The following is a 22,114-nucleotide window of genomic DNA, read 5'->3' on the forward strand; positions in this document are numbered from 1 at the left end:
CCTCATCTGTAACAAGATTCCCACAATGCGTGTGCCGTGTCCTGTAGTGCAAATTCGACCAGTATCCTGAACGAGACCTGTGGTCGAAAAGACGAACAAATAGGTCTAGGCCACCGCCGTAAAAACAAAACGCCACTCCTCTTTTTATCCTGGCCCTGACCGTGTGCGATTATCGTCTTGATTATGCCCAACAAACTTGCTCATGCTCTTCGGAGCGTTGGTGTCTGTTGGTATCCGACTCCTCCACATTAGTTGAGAAGGCTCTGTTGGAAGGTTCTCGACTCGCTGCTGGTATTGAACGAGTCTCGCCGGTTGGTCACTCAATATGGATGAGCCCAACCTCCCGCAACGTCGACCCATTCAGCCAGACAAGATCCTTCCTTGCCCTCCACGTCGACAACGTCCGTGTCGCATCTGCACCGGCAGCCAATACCACCTTCTTGTACGTCATCCCAGTGTTCCCAGTAGTCGTCCTCCTCGATTCGTTTTCGTTCGGGGAATGTCGTCTTCTCCAGATAAGGTTCTCGCGCGAGCTGCTTGCCCGGTGCATTCGCAGGACAGTGCTGGATTGTTGTATGTCGGTATCCAAAGTCTCGGAAGTAGTGGATATCTTGAGGACCCAGCAACGCGCCAGCGGCAAGGGAATGGATAGGAGCATCGCCCCACTGTAAGTTGTTAGCATTGGATCTCGAAACAGAGACAACAAGACGTACTCGTTCCATCCAGAAACCACCACTCCGGTCCATCATTTCGAAGAAATCCTGATACTCCTTACTGCGGAACCAGCTGAGCTTGGCAATCTCAAAATTGGACCAGAAGTGGCACATGTTGTACTTCTCCCCCTCCATAGACTCGGGATCCACGAGAGGCTCCTTCTTCTTGGTGAAGGACTCCCACAAGCTCTTGTCCGCTACTGGAGTATCGCTATCCTGAGGAGCGTCCTCCTCCTCCTCCGGTGGCTCAACAAACATTTCCCATAGACCCTTGGAGGTAAGATTGTTCAATCGCTTGTAGGCGGAGGCATATCGGAAGATGTTGGGGACGGTCTCGCGGAGTTCCTTGACGGCAATGGTGAAGCCGTAGGTCTTGTTGTGTTCGATCATCTTGAGGAAAGGATCGCTGTTCCAAGTTAGTAATTGCAGGGTAGTAGACCGGAAGGGAGGCGACGAACTATGTGATGTCGCAAAAGTAGCTGATCTCTGGCTCAACCCGCCAATACCACTCGTACTTGAGCAATAGAGGATGGTTAAAGAAGAAGCTATACCCGTGTTAGTGGAAACCCTTGAGCATTCCATTCTTGACATACCCAGAGTAGAATCTGCACATCTTGTGGTAGCTCTCAAGACCTCCGTACATGACGGCTGCGTCGCCTTGCTTGGCAATGCCTTCTGTAGCAACCTTGGGGTCCAGCCAGTCAGGGAATCCCCACATGTCTGGCCCGACCTTGCCGAACTCGACCTCCCCTGAAGTATAATTTCGAACGGCCTCCTTGAAATTATCGTCGAAGTCGCCATCGTTGAGGAAAACGTATGGATAGTGATACCATCTATTGAAGTGCCTCTCGACCGACTTTATGGATTGTACAACGCCGTCGATCTCCTTGTTTCGAGCGAGGATCACAAAGGCAGCGTTCGCTCGGGGCTGGCTGGTGTCGGGCTGGGCGCAGCCCTCGACAAACACCTTGTCGTACTTTTCGCTGATTTTGCTGTCGTGACGACACGTCAGTTGTGGATGATTTAGAGTTTTGGAGATCAGACAAACATACCGCATGGCTGGGGCAGCGCCCCCTGGTATCAGGAATCTCCCGGGAGAGCTGGGATGACTGACGAAGAGAATAAAGATGAGGATTAAAACAAGCATAGGAAAGAAAATTACAACGCCCAGAGGCACAGAAATGGTAGAGTTCCCCCTTAACCGCAGCGGCCGGCGAAAAAAGGCCAGGCGGGAGTCGAGGGTCTTGTGTTTAGAGCCCCTCTTCTCGTCGAGGGGAAGCTGTAGAGGAGGTTTGCTTGGAGCCACCTTTGTGGCCCTTCGAATCAGGTCCATGGCGAGAAGGGGCCTACCGCGGCGGCAGGTTCTGAGATTGAAAGCAGTTGAGGTCGGGAGGACATGAATTGCGCCGTGTCGTGGCGCCTGCGACAGCCGGCGAAGGAGCAGGGAGACAGGAAAGGTCGGATGTGTCCAAGGGGGAGATTAGAGAAGCTCGAAGTTGTAGATATCGCAAAGGGGGTAGTAAATCGTTCGTCGTCGTCGGTCGTAGCTCGTCGTCGAAATGCGCAACAAGAAAAAAAATTGATTGAGACACGCGGGTTCGTGGGGACCTCGTACAGGCAACGGAACGGAACCTCAACAGATGTATGCGTGATGCTAGCCGGTGATGGATGGAATGAATATGTAACGAGCGACAGGGACCACGTTCCCTGAATCAAGATTTCCACTCCTCGACCTAAGTAAGTCACTGACTGACGCGGCGGTGGGGCGACCCTTGGCGACTCGAGCACAGGAGAATCGGCGATGGATGGATGTGAGGACGGGACGGTCGACGACTCCGGCGGACGGAGCTAAGGGGGTGGTGGTCTTGGCCTACGGGAGGCAATGCGGGAGAGTCAAACGGAAGGGTGGGAAACAAGAAAAGGGAGGGAGAGGGAGAAAAGAGTGTGGGAAGTGGGAGGAAGCTCGGGAGAGGACCCGCGATGCGCCAAGGCAATGAATGCTTGATGCTTGCTGAAGGTGGTGGTGGTGGTAGTGGTGGTGATATGATGTGTGCAGAGGCCACAGCGGCAACATGATGCTAACTTTGCCATCCACTGCCAGACCCAACCTAAGGAAACCTGGAAGCCACATTTCTGAGATCCCTGGAACCTGCAGGGGGGAACGGGGAGTCCGTGGGCCAATAGACCGCCTGCAGCATAGAGGCCCGGGTCCAATCAGGGGCCGCAGGTTTACCTAAAAAGGCGGAATATTGGTATCTCCCGGTCCGGGACTCCCCTGCGCGACCCCGGCATAGCTGGAATTGCGCTGGTCTCTGTCCCTTGCAAGGAGAAGGAAGTTGTGATTAGGTTCTCACAGCAGGAGAATCGAATCTCCCTTTTTTCTTCCTCGCCAGCCAGACGAGAAGCCTCCTTGCCTACCTGTGGCTAGCGCTGCCCCACGTGTCTCATGCAAGCCTATCGCTGATAACAGTCTAGGGCGGAATTAGACGGGCATCCAATTTTTTCTTCTGGCCAGCGACTGACTTGCTTGGACGCAGCGGAGCGGATAGAAGCCGTCACATGCACGCGTGGTCGTGGATCTTGGAAGCGTGGAGCGCGCCGAGAGCGGCTGCGGCTATAATCAGATCTTGGTATCACAGGAGCTGACAAAGAGCCGCCTTGCTGACAGCTGACGTCGCTCGCATCCTGTCCAACCAGCACCACAGCTTGCATCAGAAACAAAAATCTGGGGAAATCTTACCTTGCCTGGCTAAGGCGCTTCTCGACTCCTTTTGTATCAGCCTCTGATTTGGTCTGACCTGACAACAAAAATGCCTCCTAAAATAACGTCCAAGAACCTCTCTTACGACAACTCGGCACCGCCATTTCTCGCTGCCCTGCGTGCTCAAGCTGCGGGTGCGACTGGCCCTGATCCTCTCCTCGCTGCGCAACGAAGGTCAGCCAAGAAGCGGTCAAGTAGTGAAGAGGCTGAAGATGTACCTCTTGTCGTGGATGAGGATGGGAACGTGGTGAACTTGGAGGTCGACAAGGACGGGATAGTCAAGGAGCCGGCAAATCATTCACTGGATCCTTCAACAGAACAGGAACCAGCAAAGGAACCAGAGAGCAAGGCAGCCATTGGAGGCAGAAAGCGCAAAGTCGGAAAGGTCATCGGTGAAGCTGCTGAAGAGCCAGCTGACAAGGAGGCCGATGGCAAAAAGGACAAGAACGTGGACGCTGACAAGGAGGCTGTCAAGAACCGGAAACCCAAGAAGAAGGCCAAAAAGATCAAGCTGAGTTTTGATGAGGACGAGGGATGAGGGTGTCGGACGTGGGAAGCAATGCGACTTTTTACATCAACACGGAGGCGCAGCCAAGGATGAACCCCAGCCGACGTTTTTGACCCATTCGCGGCCGCCGGGGAGGCTATGCTATCACACCACCATGACCTTGAGGAAACCGACGATGAAGGGTCAACGTGCCGATCAGTGTTCTGGATACGATACGTCTATGGAACCAATCTTCCCCTGAAGACTGCTGTCATCTTGACTGAGCTCACATTGAAATCTGAAAAGAGCAAGCCGAGTGAGCCAGGGTTAGTTGAGGCAGCGTTTGGATGAATTGACGTGGTAGGGCTGGCATTGACTTCACCTCGGGTAGGGTCCCTAGTTGGCTCTTGGAAACATGTCATGTCGTGTTGGATGACATCACCTGCCCTCTTCAAGATACGCGTTTAGAACCTTGAGCATTGCTTCTATGAAGCCATGGCTAAAACCTCACAATACACGCAGTCCAATTACTGTCAACATCAACTTCTGGAAGCTAGTAAATTGACACAGGGAATAAGCACCCTAATCTACACAAAACAACACCTCTCCCCAGGGCACTATCCACATCCGTCTAGTTTTCACTGATACTACAGCCCCGTCCCTTCAATGGCTCTCGGCGTAATGCATTTATCGGTATCGGTACTCGGGCTTGATGTAATCGGCAAAGGTCTTGGGCTCCTCGAACTCGGGAGGGTGGTGGTGGTGGTGGTCATCCTCGGGGCCGACGTAGTCCATCTTGTAGACGCTGCCGCACTCGGGGCATCGCTCAATGGGACGCTCGCGGGTGAGCTTCAGAGTTACAATGTCAGCAATTCACTTCCATCCGTCCGGGATCGCAGGATCAAGACTTACGCCGAGCCAGTGAACGTTGTGAGAGTCGGCGGGGAAACCGGTGCAGCCAGCGAACTGCTCCTCGCCGGCGGATCGGACGATGATGGGCTCGGCCATCGTGCCAAGGCGGCTGGCGTCGAGAGGGCGCATATCGAAGATATCGACACCCTCCATCTTACCGAGAATCTCCAGACGCTCCAGACCGGTGGCTTGCTCGAGATCGGTAGGGACGGTACCGGGCTGGGCACCGGGACCGAAGAGGTCGTCCTCAGTGCGGACCTCTGTGGAAGGATTCTTGTCAGCGGGCGTTCCGTCACGATGGGGGGTCGACCGAGGTTATGTATGACGCGGGTTGAGGCTGTCGATGGCGGAATTGTTGAGACGTACCCTTCAGAGTCTTGTAGGCGCCGACCTTCTTGTCGGCAGAGCCGGCGAGGGCAGCGGCCTGCTCCTTGGGGGTGGAAGGCTTGGAAGCATCACCTGTTGGAAAACGAGAGTCAGCCATCATACGACGATCGCCATTGGCTGGACGGGGCAAGCAAATTGCGTACGGCGAACAAACGAGGTGGTGAAGGTGCGAGCGACGACGGGGGAGACGGCGGCGCGGCGGGCCGCGGCGATGGCGGAGCGTTGCAGGAACATTGTGATGGTGAGAATTCGCCGGCGGATGGGGTCGAAGCTTTGGGGATGATTCGGGATGGGCTGGGAAGAGGTGTTGTCGAGGGATTTGTGAGGATGGGCTGATTTGGGTCGAAGTTGGAGGACGGATCCATCCGGGCAAGCGAATTGGCCAATCAGATGAGCTGCAATTTGGTGCACGTGACCTTGCACGAACCACCGGGTCAGCTCCGACTCTTCACGTTTAAGCGATTGCTAAGGCGACCGTCGGAAGCTCCAAGAGCTCTAGAAGCTCATGCTTTACTAGTATTGAGCTAAAAAGAGACATGTATGATGTGTGGGAAGTATCCAACTCAATTGACCTGAAAAATAGTCTTATCAGATCCGTTTGCCAATTTTTCCGCCTTCCATCTCTCGTCGCACTCAAGGCTTAGTCAGACCTTTGATCCGGTTTGTTCCTCAATCTCAGCCCACCAAGGCTCAACTCAACCTCGTCCTAGCTTCCATAGCTAAGTTACCTACCTCTCTCAGCGCGAACATATTTAGGGCATCCATTCATGATAGAACTTCAAACAAACCTGCTATCGTTCAATCCAGCTGCTGGATACACGCCTTTTTTTCTTTTCTCATTCTTTTCATTCTTCACCTCACACCTGCGGCGTTCGTAATCCGCAACCCAGTGAGTTGCTGTGCTGCACTAGCTCTCTTGCCCCTTCAGGCGTTTGATAGGCGCATGTCCTCACCTCAAATTTGTAAAGAGTCTACCTACCCTTGGAATCGACTAGGCTTTTATTGTACTACAAATAAAAGTGCATTTAAGCTGATGTAACTAGGTGTGCATCTTTCGAGACCTCGCCTTGTTAAAACCATCAAAAAGGGTCGGTTCGAGAGGGGGGAACAATAGCTTAAAGACTCCGGTTCACATAGGTAGGTAGTTAGGCGTACGAGTTGAGATTTAGGCTACAGTGGCTATTAAGAGCGAATATAATTACACCTTGATTGCAGCCCGACGCCCACCCCTTATCCGGGCTCCTTATCCCCTGGTTCGTTCCCTGCAATGCCCGCTTTTCGCTTGAAGTGTGCAAGCCAGTAAGGATTATCCGCCACTGTCTGATTGAGAGGATCGCCGCTACAGAGTGTCAGCTAGAAGCTCACCGATATCAGAACCCTGACTCACTCATTGTAAGCTATCCAGCGAGCATAATGTTGAATCTCCTCATCTGTTGGAACATGCTGGGCTGGATTGTGAGGGGACATGGTGGCGATCGCCCAACGGTGAAGCTCCTCAGCAATCCACCGATAAAAGTTTGGGCCACCTAAGAAGAAGCCGTTTGTTTTCATCATAATGGAGCGGGCATCAAGGAGGGACTGTTGATCACTGCTCCTTTGCATCACTTCACTGTTGTTCACGCCACTTGCCTTGCCATCTGAAGCTGTAGGGTTAGGGAGTATTGCTGCGGTTGTTTGTACCGGGGCGTGTTTCGTGGGTTCCGGAAAGGAGTGGAAGGCAGATAACCAGAAGTCGGCCTCGGTTTGTGAGCGCGCCTTGCAAGGCATCCCGAGAGTGGGAGGAGATAGACTTCCCATCTCCATGTCTAGATCCGGACTGATCCTGGTCTGGGTGTCCCTTGTCAAGTCGAGTTGAGCATAGTCGTGGGATGCACGGGAGAGTTTCGTATCGACTCCACTGATTTGGGGAATATGCATCCGTTGACGGAAATGGGATAGCCAGTCAGTAGAGGAGTGTATGAGCCGAGCCAGCCAAGTTGCGATGAAATCAGAGGGCGTGAGTGATATCCTTTCTATGTTCACGACAACGCGACATGCCTCCTGTTGAAGCTCGTGATTGGTGATTGGAGTTTCGGAGATTCGAGCACGCACGAAATCCTGGAGCTGGGATTCAAAAGCACATCCCTCAAACATGTCTTTCTTCCCGTTGATTTTCATGGAAGACAGCCTGCTCTCTCTAGGGGACCGGATCGAACCTAGACGTGCCTTCTGGAGAAGATCTTGATTTGACAAGATGAGATCCTCCAGCCATGATGCCTGACTTTTTTCTTCCCGGTCTGTGCCAGTCTTTGAAGCTAGAATGATGCGGCAAGCTTCAAGTTGCATAGTCTCAATTGTTGGCATGTTTCCGTTATTGTCAAAGTACTTTTGCATGAAATAGGCGAGTTCAAGCTTAATAAGCTCGTATGCACTTCTTGGTGTTTCAACTGGTGCTCGACTTCCTTGAAACGGAAACGGGGTATGGCGCTCGGTTTCGATGATGTCTTGCTGTAGAGTTAGCAGAGCCCAGCGAGATCGAAGCGTTGATGTTCTTACATGGAGGGATAGCATTCTCGATAATCTGAAGAATGGGGAGATCAAAGCCCCAGTCTCCATCCCAATCAGCCATCGTCTTGCCCAATTTGAAATGGTTCGCCAGGTGATCTGCCCGTTCTTCCCAAGTGGTCATCGTCCGATGACAGAAGCCACACCGCGAGCGGATATCTGGCGTTGGAACTCTCCATTGTTCCATGGACCATTCTGAATAACTGACATTATGAAATAACCGTAGGTGCTGTCTGAGATGATCCTTTCGGTTAAAAGTCCTCTCTTCGGGGGCTCGATTCTGACACTCGGAATAGTGGTGGCTGTTGATGTGTTGATCGCTTGGGTCGGCCAGTCCACAGAATACACAACTTTCTAAGTTGTCATTGGTTGGGTTCGGACAGCGAGGGCCAGCAGGGGCGCAAATCCATCTTTCTAGAGGTAGATGTAACGAGTTTTCATGCCGCTGCCAGTCATATTTCCTCCCGAAAGTTTCTGTGCAGAACGTGCACTGAAAGGTCTTGCCAGCTGCGCTTAAGGGGGTTCTGGGACCGCTGCGCTTGAAGGCTCGCTTTCTGCGGCGCGAGCGAGCGTGCCGAAACGGTTCAAAAGTGTTGAGCGACGACTGGCTACCGTATGAATTGGCAGAGGAGAAAGATCCGCCACTGGACCTTGAGGTGTCGACACTTCCGGCCGAAGGAGTTCGGCGAGGGTAACCTGATGGGTCGAAACTGGGTGAACCAGCCGAATCTATCAAAGTCAGAATAGTCCAACATGGTATAGAAAAACTAATGACTTACCTTCAGCGAATGAGGAGTTGGAAGCAACAGCCCTGGCAATATCAAAGGCCGAAGCGGGTTCGTGTTCTGGTGGAGACTCGACCCATCGCTCGAGGGGATTCAACGAGGAACCATTTCGGAAAGCTGGGGTGGGCGGTCGAGGGATGGAGATAGGCTTTGGCTGCTCGAATTGTTGAGAAGAAGCAGTTCGCAGACCCAAGCTCTTGTTACGACGGCGGGCGTTGGCCAGCCAGTTCATGAGCTGTGTTCTGTTGAGCCCAGTCCTCTCTTGAAGCCGCCGCTTCTGAGCTTCATCGGGATAAGGTGAGTCCTTGTGGGCCGCGAGCCAGCTTTTCAGTACGCGGATAGACTCTCTGGTGAACCTGGTGCCGATCTTGGGAGGGGTAGCCGCATCGTCCACGTCTGGGCTGGTCGTGGGGTGAGTGGTCTGGCATGCCTCTGACGAAGCTAAGACAGAATTCTGCTCAAGCTGATGAGGGTGGGCAAACGATGATGAAGATGGCGATGTATCGTTTGTTAGGGCTAAAAGGGAAGAGAAATCGCTTATATGCTGCCCGTTTTCGCCAAGAATAACTGGTTCTTGGAAGCCGATATCCAACTCAGCTGGGAGAGGGGTCCACCACGCATCCTCGCTAACGTCTGCTGGGGATGCCTGTAATGGGTCAAGGCTGGCATTATCGGCTGCATTATGTCTTGCGGGCAAGGCAAATTCATCGTTGAGGAGATCAAAGGACCATAGGCCCCTGTCTAGATCATGGTTTGATGTCTCGTGGGAAGCCATAAAGAAGTGGTCAGGGTTCTAAGCACGCATATGCATGTAATCAACGGCGCCACACTGTGTCTGCTGTATGTAGGCCCAAACTTGACCTATGGCTTTTGCTGGTTTTCATGGACTCGTTGCCCCAAAGAAGAAGGTTCATCGAGGAGAATGAGCATGCTTCTTTGCAAGACCGCCAGAATGGCTACGGATGACAGAGAGTCCAGGCCGAAGCTAGGAGGGTAGACGTCAACGCTGATTGGCTCATCAACGCCCCGCTCCGGATGAACATGTCGTTGCGCCCTGTTGACGGGGCGGATGGTGAATTGTCAGCGTCCGCACTCGGACTTAAGGTAGTTAAAGGAGTTTGGCGATTGTCGACATGGTGGCTTATCTTGAGTAGATTGTTTGTTAAAACGAGTTAAAAAGATGGTAGTGAGTTGTGATAAGGGTTCTGGTAAAAGAACTTGACTTGTCAGGAATCCCGGCGGCCTGAAAACTGGCTTAGATGGACCTCCCATTGTTGCACCTTGGACTATTTGTCATTATTTCCGTTAGTGGATTTCGGTTCGATAAAATCTATGAATGAGATGCTTCTGATCTGAAAAGTCAATCAACGCCATGTCTGTTGGCCTGCATAAAGGCGTCATCTATAGTGGTTGTAAACCTCATCGATCTGTTCTTGTGTGCTTAAAGCTTCGGTATTAGCTTCAGTTGTATTACTGCTGTATTGTTTCTGTTGAGTTGCTCTGAGGCTCCCACCCCCTGGCTTTATGCAGCCTTTTTGACCAAGTCTTGTGGTCTGCCGGGGCTGCGGGACGCTCCCGTTGACAGGGCGCTGATAGCATCACCCACTTAATGCCACACTTCAGGCTAGTCACTGCATATTATGGGCGTTTTTGAAGAATAATATCATGGCCCAAGCCATATCTCTTGTGCCTTTCTTTCTCTTTCCGTCTCTATTTTATCTTTGACTGTTTGCTATCATCGACCCAGCATAGGCTCACACCATGACCAAAACCACACCAAAGAAGGATGTCCTTCTTGTATTTATACCGATTGATCCAGACCTACAATGGATAGACCAAATACGCAGAACGTTGCCACATATCGAGGTGCGTTGGGTGAAGGCTTTGTCAGACGGCCGCCTTCTTACACCAACTGACATCTCTCCCAATGAATGGGATGGCGTCACAATGGTCTGCACTTATTTCCCTCCACCGTCTTCACTTGCACCTCGACTGCGCTTTGTACAAGTATCGTCGGCTGGATTTGACCTTTGGGTCGATCATCCATCCTTCCAGGATCCGAATGTTGTCTTTTGCTCTGCAAACGGTGCCCACCCGTGAGTGACCCTACAATGTTTGGAGCTCAAGAAAGTCATTAGGCTGCAGAAACTGACTGAATTCTACCCATAGGCCACAGATTGCCGAGTGGGTTATTGGTACCTGGATTATGAACCAGAGACAATTCCTTGAGCACGCCGGCAACATGGAAGCTCAGCAGTGGAAAGCTTGCTACGAACACGAAGCCACAGACTCAGCTGGCTCACGAATGTAAGTTATTTCAGGGCTTTAGGTGCCATGAATTAAATTATCATCGTGTAGGGGAATTCTAGGTTATGGCTGCATCGGCCGCCAGTGTGCACGGGTTGCCAGCGCCATGGGCATGGAGGTCTACGCATTCACGAGGACAGAACGCCCTACACCAGAGTCTCGCAAGGATTCGAGCTATTGTGTGCCTGGAACCGGAGACCCCGATGGCTTGATCCCCACCAAGTGGTTTCATGGCTCGAGTAGGGCGGATGTGGATGACTTCTTGGACCAGAAACTCGACATTTTGGTTGTTTGCCTGCCACTGACTCAAGAAACGAGCGGCATCATTTCTTACTCTCAGTTCAAGATTCTGAGCAAGAATAGTACCTTTCTGTCTAACGTTGGACGTGGGAAGCATGTCGATACTGAAGCTCTGACAGAGGCTCTGCAGCGTGGTCAGATTCGAGGGGCAGCACTTGATGTTACCGACCCCGAGCCATTGCCTTCGGATCATCCGCTGTGGAAGGCCCCGAACGTGTTTATAACGCCTCACAATAGTTGGCACTCTACGATGTACTGGCCAAGGGTTTTGGAAATACTCGGAATAAATCTTGAGCGGTTAGACACGGGGAGACCATTGGTCAATGCTGTGAAGAAATCCAGTCACTTGGGATAATTTTCAGTCCTCAATCAGAAATCAAAGTCACCTGGGGTTTGAAATTGTCAGACCCACGGATCAAGGAGTTCTCATTTATCAAGTTCTAGACTCTTGATTCCTGGACTGGAATGTGTCCCTTCTGCCATTTATCTTACAGAGTATAGGCTCTATTTCAAGCCTTTGGGCGTTTGGAAGCTGTTTTATATCACGCTCTAGAATTTGTGACGGTTCTGATGGACTCTTCTGGACGGAGTGGAAAGCTTTTCTTGTTTTCCAACGACGTCTCCGTCGGGCACAATATGAAAGAACACACTGGGATGAAAGCATCAAACCCGGATTGTAAAGCACCGTAACTAAGATAACATCGAGCTTCTACAGCCCTGGAAACTCAATAGTGGAAAGGTAAGTCTCGCAGTGCAAGATGCCACCTTTACTGCACTCCGTCTTGTCTCTTAATTTCTAGAGTGAGTGTTGATGGCGTCTCGCGGTCAACCTGACATTCAGGGGTACCACACAATACCCGATTGGACCTCATCTGGGAACAGCTTTCCATAGCTGAAGACTAAGATTGGTCTTTGAAAGAGTGTTATTGAATGAATGAAGAAGAAGAAGAGAAGAAGAAAGGATTCACGGAAGAGATGAGATACCCTAAGGAAGGACATGCCCAATATAGAAAACCCCAGATGGTTACCAAAAGCCTTGCTCATCCAAAGAGCCTTCAAGAGTTTAAATCATCGCCAGAAACAGCCCTGAAGGCTTTACATGCATAATTCTCCTTGAGTCACAAATTGCCATCGAGTCTCTGCCCATCCACTACTCACTATCATCATAAGAGGGGTCAAAGTCCTCGCAGCAGTCGCCAGCAGCCTTCCGGAGCGTGTTGGTGTACATATCATCAGCGTCCCAGAACTTGGGGGCAGCCGTGGCATCATTGGGCCACTTGCCATAGACCAGATCCCTGTAGGCTCGCCCGTTGTCAGTAGTAGGCCACCAACCCCAGCCGACGAGAGGAGAGGTGACCCAGTCCTCAGTGTAGTTCTCGACGTTGTCGTCGCCCTCGTTGGCCATGCGCATGCAGTGAGTGCTGCCTCCATCCTTGTGGTATACAACCTTGGGATGGGTGTCACCTCCCAGACGAGGAGAGTCGGTAGAACCGCCGTATCCTCCGTGGCAGGATGGGGCAACTTTCTTGACCTCGTCTCCCTTGGCAAAGACGATGACGTTTTCCCAGTCGTGAGTGTGACCGCCTGCAAGAGAGCCCCAGACCACTTGGTCTTTCTCAAAGTAGTACTCGTACCTAAGAGATTATCAGCGCAGCTGGTGACGAACCAGATCGAAGGACTTACATGACAGCGCACCACCCGTGGTTGCATCGAGATCGACTGTAGACGTTGGCGTTCTTCAGGCGGCTGCTCTCACGGCAGTCATCCTCGGGATTCTTGAAGACGGGGTGGTCGAGGCCCGGGTTGGTGTCTCCATCGGGGTCGATGGCAGCTGTGTTGTAGCAGCTATCGGTATCAAAGTCCATCCAGGGCTGGAACTTGAGATCGATCTCGTGAGCGCCCCCAGGCAGAGCCACGAGAACATCGCGGCGGGTGTTCTTGGACACGGGGCTTGCACCGACGCCGCCGAGGGCGCTGGCAAGGAAGGTTGCGACAGCCAAGGCGTGCATGGTGAGCTGGCAGAGTTGTTTGAAGAGAAGGGAAGAGTAGGGAGTAAAAATGAAAACTGGTGATGAGGATGGTGATGGTGTGGTAGAAGGACTACTGGAGAAACGAAGGAGACCTTTATATAGCTTTAACCTACTGTTTATTCAAGTATACTTCGCAAAGAATTCCAAGATTATATGCCAAGCGTTCATACTCGTACCATGTCTTTGCTACTCTCCCTACTCCGTGTCGTCGACAAGGACGGTCATGACAGCCACGAAACAACACTTTGATTAACCAGGATACCTACAGCCTCCCTAGACCTTGATCTAACATCATGGAGAAGCCTCGGCCTGAGTAGGATAATCGTATTTCGTAAGGGGAGTAAGCAAGCGTGGCGGAGTTGAAACAAAGCCGTGGGCACCTTGAATCCACCGGAACAAACACCAGACACCAAGAACTGGGACAGGACTCGATTATACCCTTATGCTGACGAGTTCCATGAAATTGCGTCAAAATAAACGGTTGGCCGTTTGCATGAGTCAAACTATCAATGTGTAACCCGCTTGTTAAACAGAAATAAACCCAGAGCTTACGGACATTCCCAAGTGCCCATCAAGCTCATGTCAGCCTATTCAAGCTTGTACGTGTTAGATGACTAGCTGTGAATTGCCTTCCCGTCGATTTAGAAGTGCAGCGGAATGGATCCTAGTCCCTGCTCATGATCGGCTTGTTTATGCATGTAGGATCGCTGAGTGTGGAGATGGTGGAAGTATTCCCGCAGAGCTATCCCTATAAGGCAACCTGAGCGCGTGGTCCAACCTTAATTTTTGATTCTTCCCTGAATTATGGTTGTTTTAGTCTTGTCACTCTAAATCTCTTATACACTAGTAGTATTTAATCAGCTACCCTGTGAATTCGAGCTGTCCTCACATCATATGGTCAACAAACATCCTGAGAATCAGGTTAGGCAAAGACCACGTTAGGCAGACTTGAGATCTATGATGTTAAATGAAAGAAGAATGAGTTGAGAAGGTTCTTTTGAAAACCATCCTAGGGATCGTGGCATTAGCATGCAAAACCCTGCCCCTCGACGGCATCGGCGTCGACTGGATGCACTCAGGTCCCTTTGTAGATTATGCAGCCCTTGGAGTTCCTCTGCGATAACTTAGGCAGCATCCTTATAATGATCTCGCCGTAATGTGGCAACCAATAAGGCGCTGTATGAACAATTCCGGTGGACAAGGATGCAAATCCCTCAGGAAGTCCAAGCTTGGGCTGAATACGAGTTACGACAGATCCCCACATAACTCGGAGACGAAACCCAAGCACAACAAAGTAAATTTCTATTGACAGAGCCGAGTTCTTGCCTTGACGCTGAGCTGCCGCTGAGCGAGGGCTGAGATTGCCAGAGCTTGAGTCGAAGCGAGCTGAGTGTGGCCCGTCCCTACACAACACGGCGATAGTAATGATCGTAATTGCGTGCATCTTATCAGCTGTCAGTCTAGACCTTATTGGTCTCTATGATTGTCCACGGTGTGGCCATACCTATGCCTTCTTGCCACTTGTGGCGAGCTGAACCAACCAATACATCCAAGACATGGAGCGTTCTAGCTAGACACGTCTTCATGCAGGTATTAACCTCACCAGACTCATCTACTAGGAGCAGAAAACTATTGACCACGTGGCTGGCTGGAACTGAACTCTTTTTCAGCTGGGCTGTTCTGGATCGGGTCTTCCCTGTGGAAAACCGACACTTAGCATTGCGTGTTGGAATGCCCCAAGGCAGGTATAAAAAAGCTCGTCCTTTTGGCTCCTGTAATCAGTCTCTATCAGCACATCTACACAGCACATCGTTAAGCTCGTGATCGTATATGAATACTCTGTTTCTTATATTACAAAGATGGCAAACCGGTGTTACTTTATAGTCACTCCTGACCCTAACTGGTCGCATGGTATTGCCAGGGTATGTTCTATGATCCGTGCGACTCACTTCATTACTTATTATTGTTATTACAATTAGTTCTTTTTTGTGGATTGGACTAACTGGGGGTGGTGAGGATGATGCGCATGGCAACCTGGAGCTCTATTTCCATATCAAGTTCGGTGACGGCGAGTCTTCATACACAACGCATAACCCAAACTTTAAGTACAAAACACCCATTCAGCCCCTATAGACGATCTCAAACCTCTTGGTCGTCAATTACTAACGAATCCTCTCTAGGAAGGCTGAGAACGTGCTCTCCCCGAACCCGACTCGCACTCTGCAGATTCCTGGCACCAACGGGTGGTACTACGTGACGCGCAAGATTGGCAAGAGTCTCGAGTTAGACTATCTGACCAAAATCACGCCGCAGACTGGTGAGTCTTCGAACTGTCCCATCATGTTCCCCGTTCCTCTTTAACTGACCACGCCCTCGTTCTCGCAAGTAGAAGTCACCGAGTGGCGGAGAGTAACACTCAAAGCCGGGGCGAACTTCGCCGCCCTTAGACAGGTTCTAATCGACATGCTCACCAGGTTCCCGAACTACGACTGGCAAGCTGGAGCAGCTTCAACAAGAATCGCCTTTGAGCAGAGTTGCACGAGTTGGTTGGCTGCTAACTGCAATATCGAGTAGACCACCGGCAAGTATCTGTAAATGCAAAACTTGCCAAGGTCTCGCTGACGTGGCGTGGTGAATTTTGAACACTTTGGAGTTGATCCTGTTCCGTGCAAGGGACTGTTTTCAACAAGAAATGTACAGTTTTCAACGCCAGAGTAACACACTAAATTACCTTTGTATTTTGAGATTATTTCTGCATAATTGTTTGATTTTCCACCGGCAGTCAATGCTGCGTCAAGTGTCCCATACCCCTAAATGACGGAACTCCAAGGGCTAATACCCAACCTGATGCACCGTACCCGAACACTCATAATCATGAACTCATTTAGTAGTCTCCCGTACCATGTTTAAACGAACGTATCAAGTCGCAACTCCCTTTTCACCTGTGTGGACAAAGAAACCCCCTATTTGTGGTCCCTCCAAGACATGACCTTCCAAATCGCAGGGAGCGTCTCAGTTGTCCTGTTGCAGTGTGTGCCAAAGCATCCGGTGCAGCAATTCTTCTCCATCTGCCTTGCCTTCTCAATCCCACCGGCAAGCTGTCTCCAGAACTCGGAATTCATCATCTTTTCCTCGAGGTCGTCCCAGCTGAGCGCGTAGTACTCCCTCGTCCCATACCAGAAGCTATCCGGTGCTTCAGACACGAGGCTTTCAGCCCCCGCACGCTTTTTAAAAGGTGTCTCGAGGGCCTTACGCCTGTCCTTGACCGTTTTCAGTGCTGGATCCGCGGCCACAAAGGTGTTGTCGTCGTTGTCAAACTCATCTGGGTTGATGAGGAGATACAGCACCTCTGCGCGGAGGCGAAGAAGCCAAGTCACCAGCGACAGCTGGCTGTCGAGGGACTCGCGGGCGGTGTAGGTAAGTGCGAGATATGGAACTCGCGGGACAGGCAGTTGCCATTCCGACTTGGTATAAAAGAAGGCTTTCTGAAACTCTTGCCCGGCACCGATCCACTCCGGTCCCAAGATGACGAGGTCCCGAGAGTTATCCACCTTGCGAGATGGAAGATCAAAGAGTCGTGGGGGCAGGTACTTTATCTGAAAGCATGTGCTGGACATTTCATGGCTTGGCATTCTGAAATCTCTTGACAGATCCCAGGTGTTTGCACGGCTCTTGTCACGAGGGTCGTAGAGCTGAAGCGTGTTCTCAGGACCCCACGACTTTCGATGCCGGATAGCGACACGGCGTGATCGCTTGCACGTTCGAAGCAGGACGTCGACATGCGTCTCACGCACAGGACACATCTCTGCGAGCTCGCGAGGCGGGTCAGACCACACAAGCTCCTCAATTACGGTCATGGTCCAAAAGGACCCTACCTCGCCATTTGGCTGTCGGCTTTTGAGTTGATGTGATCCGAGCTGGGCAAAGTGAGCAGCCGGGTGGCGGTCCTTGAGAAACCATTCCCAGACGAGGTCTTGGAGCTCATTGGCCAGGTGAGGGAATTTGGGGAACGAGACTGGTTTGGATAGGGACATGATTGGTGTGTTTGTTGGTTGATGAGAGACAAGTGAGTAGTTGATCAGAGATGGGGATGTAATGAAGGAGTTATTTGTATGAAGGTTGCTGGCCTGACTGGGTTGACCGTTCCGGGTGAAGAGAACTGAGAAATGAGAGAAAAGAGAAAAGAGGGAAGAAGAAAACCCACCAACCCTACACGTAAGCAGAAACATTGATTGGAATGATTGGGCTAACTAATGCAATGCACGTTGGTGAACTTCATCACCGTCGTACAAGGCTCTGCTGAGATGTCATCACCGTCTCTACAGTGGGAAGAGAAGCAAACAAGGCGAGCAAACAACGCTTTGTCTCAGGCAAAAATTCTTCACCGTTTGCTTCTAGCCAACGCAGCCCTTGATAAACACTGTATACAGCCGAGTTGCAATCTACAAGTTCAGGCATGCATAAACCCCATCTTTTTGTTACCACCCTGTCGTACAGATACCTTCACACAACTCCCTCTGCAACCCTTCTCACAATATCTCTTGTCTCACACTGTATCCGCTGAACGAGGACCCCGGCGTCTTCAACCTCATGCACGAGACCGACCGCGGCGCCTGCATAAGTCGCCAACCTCCCGTCGGGGCCCCAACCCTTCTCGCCGGCCTTGGCAGCCTCGTCGTGGCGGAGTTTCAGCTCGTCAAAGGCAACGCCCGCCTGCTGGTCGTGCCAGCTCTGGTTGACGATCCCGCGGGGGCTGTACTGCTCCGGCCAGCCCATGGTGCCGCGGAGGTGGTTGTACAGCATCGTCCGGGTGGTGCACTGTGCCCCGTCGGAAGCCCGCACGATTTCCCGCTGGTAGCCCTTGTTGATACGGGCTTCGGTGGCTGCCAGGAAGCGTGTCCCCATTGCTGCACCTGCTGCTCCCAGAGCGAGGGCTGCTGCGACTCCCCGACCGTCGGCGATGCCTCCAGCCGCGATCAGCGTGATGCCCGAGCCCTTGACTTTGTCTGCAATCTCGGGAAATAGCGCCATAATTCCTAAGCCGTCTGTTGCTCTGCCGTGGCCACCCGCCTCTGCTCCTTGGATTACCAGAACATCCGGGCGATTGTCACTGTTGGCGGCTTCAATGCTCTCCTTGACGGTGCCAATCTGAGTCCAGATCTGAATCCCGGGAGAAGCCTCGCGCAAACGAGTCGCCCACTCATCCAACTCCTCCTGGCCCCGGCGAGGAGCAAACAGCCAAACCACACAGGGCCGATGCTGCTGAACAGCCTGGACCGCGGAATCAAGGTCACCATTCCAAAGCTGAAACCCAACACCAACAGGAAGGACATCTTGAGATGGAAAGGACTGTGGCAATGTGTTGGGAGGCTCATTCTTCAACAGCTCCTTGACTGTCATCAAATCTTTGGCCGTGTCTTCGGGCTTCGCGCCGGGTCCGATGAAGCCCAGCCCTCCAGCTTTGGAGATTGCGAGGGCCAGGTCTGGACCTGACATGACGCGCATTGGCGCGCCGACGATGAAGGGCGACGTGATCCATGGGAATAGATGAGTCAGTCGGGCTCGACTTGTTGTTAAGGCTGCTCGCGTTACACTCATGATGAACTGTTATTTGTTAGACGTAGTTGATAGGCTGTTCACACACAAAGACCTTAATTTATTGTAGGACTTCAGATCGTCTTGCCGACTCTGTGGATGATCGACCGGGGATGCTGCTCCAAGCGCAGAGGCCTCTTCCATAATCCCATGGCCCCCTCTTATATCCTCTGATCCTTCTCTTGCTTAGAAACACGATGTGAAAGTTACAGCCATCTGACCGTCTCGGGGAAAGACCGAGACCCTTCATGACGTGTGGCTCCTCTCTTGATCCCGTAATACCCGATATACCCGTTTCAGCCGATTGACGGTAGAGATAGTCATATCGACCACAAAGGCGTCATAATCCCGCGTGGTGCATAATAAAACTACCTATTCCACTAGGCTGACTTCATCTTCTTCCCAAGTAACTTAAACCATCTCTGGGCTCGCTTAAGAGTAGTGCGTTCTGTGGCAACGCGTTGTTGGTAGAATTCTCTCGTCTTGGTCATGAAGAGGAGTAACCCGTCTATGAGTTGGTTGGTGCAAGGTTCCTCGAGGTCTCTAAGAGTGACCGCAGCTGCCAGATAGTGTAAAAATCGAGTAAACGGAGGACCTTGATTCTTTGTTGGAGACGGCGGGAATCCGCCATTAACCAGGCGGCGAAAGATCATGCTATGCAGGGGGTAGTTATCAACCTTCGAGCGCCAGGGCTAGCTATCCCATAGGATGCATATCTCGTCGCCTAGCTTTGGGAGCCCAAACGCTTCGACCATATAGTCAGCGAGCAATCCTAGTTCCCACCGGAAACAAATAAGGCCAATGACCTCCTCAAGCTCTTCCGCGTCTAGCTTGCCCTCTACTGCATTTCGTAGTGTGCCCTGTACCAGGGACCCCAGCCTTGATTCTCGTCGCCGGGACAGGTCTGGAGGAATAGCTGCGCCATCAAACATACCCGTCTCTGGCAAATGCTCTTTGTCATCTCGTCAACGAAGGTCAAGTGCCCGGCAGTCTTCGATTCCCCGATGTTCCTAACAAAAGCCTCGTTGCTTGGGTGTGTGTCTGCGGCCAGCTTGTCTCCAGCAGGCCCGGTGTAGGGAACAACCTCCAGGGCGCGCCAGCGGTCTTCGAAGTGCGTCAGAGGGATCCCCATACGCCCAGTCCAACAATCATCCCAAGAGCCATTCTGCGCACTGAAGGTGAAGGTTTGGTTGTTCCAGAGGGTTGTAACCTGGTTCCTGCAGACGTCGAGGATCGATCGGCAGAACTCGTTGTAGGTCTCCATTTGTTGAAGAATGGGCTCCTCTAGTTGCAGCGACTCTTGACTTTGATACACAATAAATCCGAACACACGGGTACCTACCTCATTGTGGAAGGTTTAGGTTTAAGTTTCGAAACAGACAAGTCCCATGGGCGCCGCCACACTCACCGCTAGGACAGTCTTCGTAGGAAAAGACACTGTGTATCCCATGCGTGCGTCAGCCTGGTGTTTTTAGATTGAGCAAAGGGCGATGGGGCAGGGTGACACGAGGCCACGCTCGGGAATATAGCATGGAGCAAGTAGACGGAGGAGAGGGGTGCGAGGGCGGTGTTTGTCTTGGCAGCGAATAGGGTTTGGAATAGCATCGCCTGCTCATCTGTGAGTTAGAATGGCGTATCGGCACCATGCAGGACCAGATCCAGCATGTTCTTGAGCGTATGGAAGATGGCGCTAATGTGGTTGATGTATGCCGAGAGTGTACCACTGCGTTTGATTATAGATATCGTGCCATACTCTAGATACCCAGCAGTGACTATTGTGCATCTTGCAGCCCTCTTTGAGCCCTAATCAAAACGCAAGCTCAAAGTCCCAGACCTGCAGCTTCCTGTCGGGAAAACCCCCAGCCTGGCGCACAAACACGCTCAAGATGCCCTTATCACGGAGGCGAGTGCTATCAAACAAGGGCTCGGTGGAGGTGTTGGGGATATCAGCCAGAAACTTCCAGTCCTTGAACCCTCCAGTTGCCGTGGATGCGTAGATTCCCGTCTTCAATGCCTTTGCATCAGGGAGAAGTGCGATGAGGTGCTCGCCAGACTTGTCTCCTGCGAACTTTCCACGAGGGTCGAAAAGATCGGGGCCGTTGATGCCACTCACCTTGATGGCATTCTTTGTCCACTTGCCTACGGTGCGTGTCAGCTGTGGAGTCACACGAACGGTTTTGAACTTTTCTTACCGTTTGTATCCCTGAGATAGTGCTGGTAGAGATGCTCCCCGCTAAGGTTGTCCCGCATGAGAACATGAACCCTGCCCTTAGCATCCACAAACTGGCCCTCTTGATTCACCATGCGACTGTTCTGAGGAATATCCCAGATCAGTGTGCTATCCAGGGACGTTGAAATGGGCTTTGGAAGCTTGGTGCCGTTGGTGTTGAACCAGGACCGTCCGTCATCATCCGAGTAAGCAAAGAAGACGTCGTGATTGGTGTTTGCGTCCGGTGTTTCACGGACGGTCCAGGAGGTGTACAACTTTCCGTTGACGGAGTTGAGACCATTGATGTAGGCGTTGTTATCGTCTCCCTCGATGTATTTTCCATAAGCCTGCCACTTTCCAGTCGAAGAGCTGTATCGGTGAATGTAGCTATCACCAGCGCCAGATCTTTTGAAAATCAGCAGGACATCCCACACAGTAAGTGTGTTACTCACTGTCCGATACGAAATTCCATCAGCATATCACCGTTACTCAGTGACTCAAACCTGGGATAAGTCAAGGGCGTGTAAGGACCCGTAGATCCCGCAAGCTCGTGAACAACAGGCCCAAACAGGTCCGCAGTCCACTGTGAGGGGACATCCTTTGCAATAGACGTCTTGGACACGCGGTAGTTCAAGGGCACGTCCTACAACCGATCAGTGAATCATGCCCACCCTTTTGGCTTGTGCACTGACATGGTGATCAAAGCTGAGATGAATTTTGCCGTCACCAGATATGCCCATGGAAATCATGTTATGCCCATCCATGGTCTTTTGGACGTAATCGGTAAGAGTCAGGTATTCCCAGTCGCCAACTGACGGATTGACACGACGACGGCCAACCTTGACATAGTGGTTATTATATCCAGCCGGAGTCGTCTCATAAAAGGTGACATATTGATGGTCGCCAAAGGTGATCAGCGCATCTTCCTGGTAGCTCACTCCGTTGAGTCGCTCGGGACCTTGGAGATCGGTGCCGATTGTCCAGGACTTTGTTGATTTCATCGTCAGCGCTGATGCACCAGCGAGCATGCAGCAAAGTGCCGCGATACCAGTCCTGAGATGCATTGTTTCTGGTTGCAGATGGG

The 22,114-nt window shown here is 51.7% G+C and overlaps 8 protein-coding genes across 8 annotated transcripts; 2 read left to right on the plus strand and 6 right to left on the minus strand.

Annotated features, from left to right (window-relative positions):
- Positions 1–320: 320 nt before the first annotated feature.
- Positions 321–1,860, minus strand: LRP88_01063 (nucleotide-diphospho-sugar transferase; the record flags this gene model as incomplete). The annotated part of the gene is made up of 5 exons (XM_083237761.1): positions 321–665; positions 714–1,119; positions 1,172–1,258; positions 1,307–1,705; positions 1,766–1,860. The coding sequence occupies 5 exons, from the start codon at positions 1,858–1,860 to the stop codon at positions 321–323; spliced, it is 1,332 nt and encodes a 443-aa protein (XP_083106266.1).
- A 1,663-nt stretch (positions 1,861–3,523) lies between these two features.
- LRP88_01064 (KIAA1143 family protein) lies at positions 3,524–4,012 on the plus strand (the record flags this gene model as incomplete). The annotated part of the gene is made up of 1 exon (XM_083237762.1): positions 3,524–4,012. The coding sequence occupies one exon, from the start codon at positions 3,524–3,526 to the stop codon at positions 4,010–4,012; it is 489 nt and encodes a 162-aa protein (XP_083106267.1).
- Positions 4,013–4,648: 636 nt separating this feature from the next.
- LRP88_01065 (cytochrome c oxidase subunit IV) lies at positions 4,649–5,494 on the minus strand (the record flags this gene model as incomplete). Its single annotated transcript, XM_083237763.1, has 4 exons — positions 4,649–4,810; positions 4,874–5,133; positions 5,240–5,332; positions 5,404–5,494. 4 exons carry the CDS (start codon positions 5,492–5,494, stop codon positions 4,649–4,651), a joined length of 606 nt encoding a protein of 201 aa, XP_083106268.1.
- A 6,852-nt stretch (positions 5,495–12,346) lies between these two features.
- LRP88_01066 (necrosis inducing protein) lies at positions 12,347–13,205 on the minus strand (the record flags this gene model as incomplete). The annotated part of the gene is made up of 2 exons (XM_083237764.1): positions 12,347–12,830; positions 12,880–13,205. The coding sequence occupies 2 exons, from the start codon at positions 13,203–13,205 to the stop codon at positions 12,347–12,349; spliced, it is 810 nt and encodes a 269-aa protein (XP_083106269.1).
- A 1,880-nt stretch (positions 13,206–15,085) lies between these two features.
- Positions 15,086–15,587, plus strand: LRP88_01067 (uncharacterized protein; the record flags this gene model as incomplete). The annotated part of the gene is made up of 3 exons (XM_083237765.1): positions 15,086–15,148; positions 15,243–15,331; positions 15,407–15,587. 3 exons carry the CDS (start codon positions 15,086–15,088, stop codon positions 15,585–15,587), a joined length of 333 nt encoding a protein of 110 aa, XP_083106270.1.
- Positions 15,588–16,189: 602 nt separating this feature from the next.
- LRP88_01068 (uncharacterized protein) lies at positions 16,190–17,260 on the minus strand (the record flags this gene model as incomplete). The annotated part of the gene is made up of 1 exon (XM_083237766.1): positions 16,190–17,260. One exon carries the CDS (start codon positions 17,258–17,260, stop codon positions 16,190–16,192), a length of 1,071 nt encoding a protein of 356 aa, XP_083106271.1.
- A 469-nt stretch (positions 17,261–17,729) lies between these two features.
- Positions 17,730–18,824, minus strand: LRP88_01069 (nitronate monooxygenase; the record flags this gene model as incomplete). The annotated part of the gene is made up of 1 exon (XM_083237767.1): positions 17,730–18,824. The coding sequence occupies one exon, from the start codon at positions 18,822–18,824 to the stop codon at positions 17,730–17,732; it is 1,095 nt and encodes a 364-aa protein (XP_083106272.1).
- A 1,804-nt stretch (positions 18,825–20,628) lies between these two features.
- Positions 20,629–22,094, minus strand: LRP88_01070 (Endonuclease/exonuclease/phosphatase; the record flags this gene model as incomplete). The annotated part of the gene is made up of 4 exons (XM_083237768.1): positions 20,629–20,960; positions 21,014–21,435; positions 21,483–21,673; positions 21,723–22,094. 4 exons carry the CDS (start codon positions 22,092–22,094, stop codon positions 20,629–20,631), a joined length of 1,317 nt encoding a protein of 438 aa, XP_083106273.1.
- Between the last annotated feature and the right edge of the window lie 20 nt (positions 22,095–22,114).

Source organism: Fusarium phalaenopsidis (assembly GCF_050370095.1).
Source record: "Fusarium phalaenopsidis strain FUZ10S chromosome Unknown contig_32278, whole genome shotgun sequence".
Classification (NCBI taxonomy): Eukaryota; Fungi; Ascomycota; class Sordariomycetes; order Hypocreales; family Nectriaceae; genus Fusarium; species Fusarium phalaenopsidis.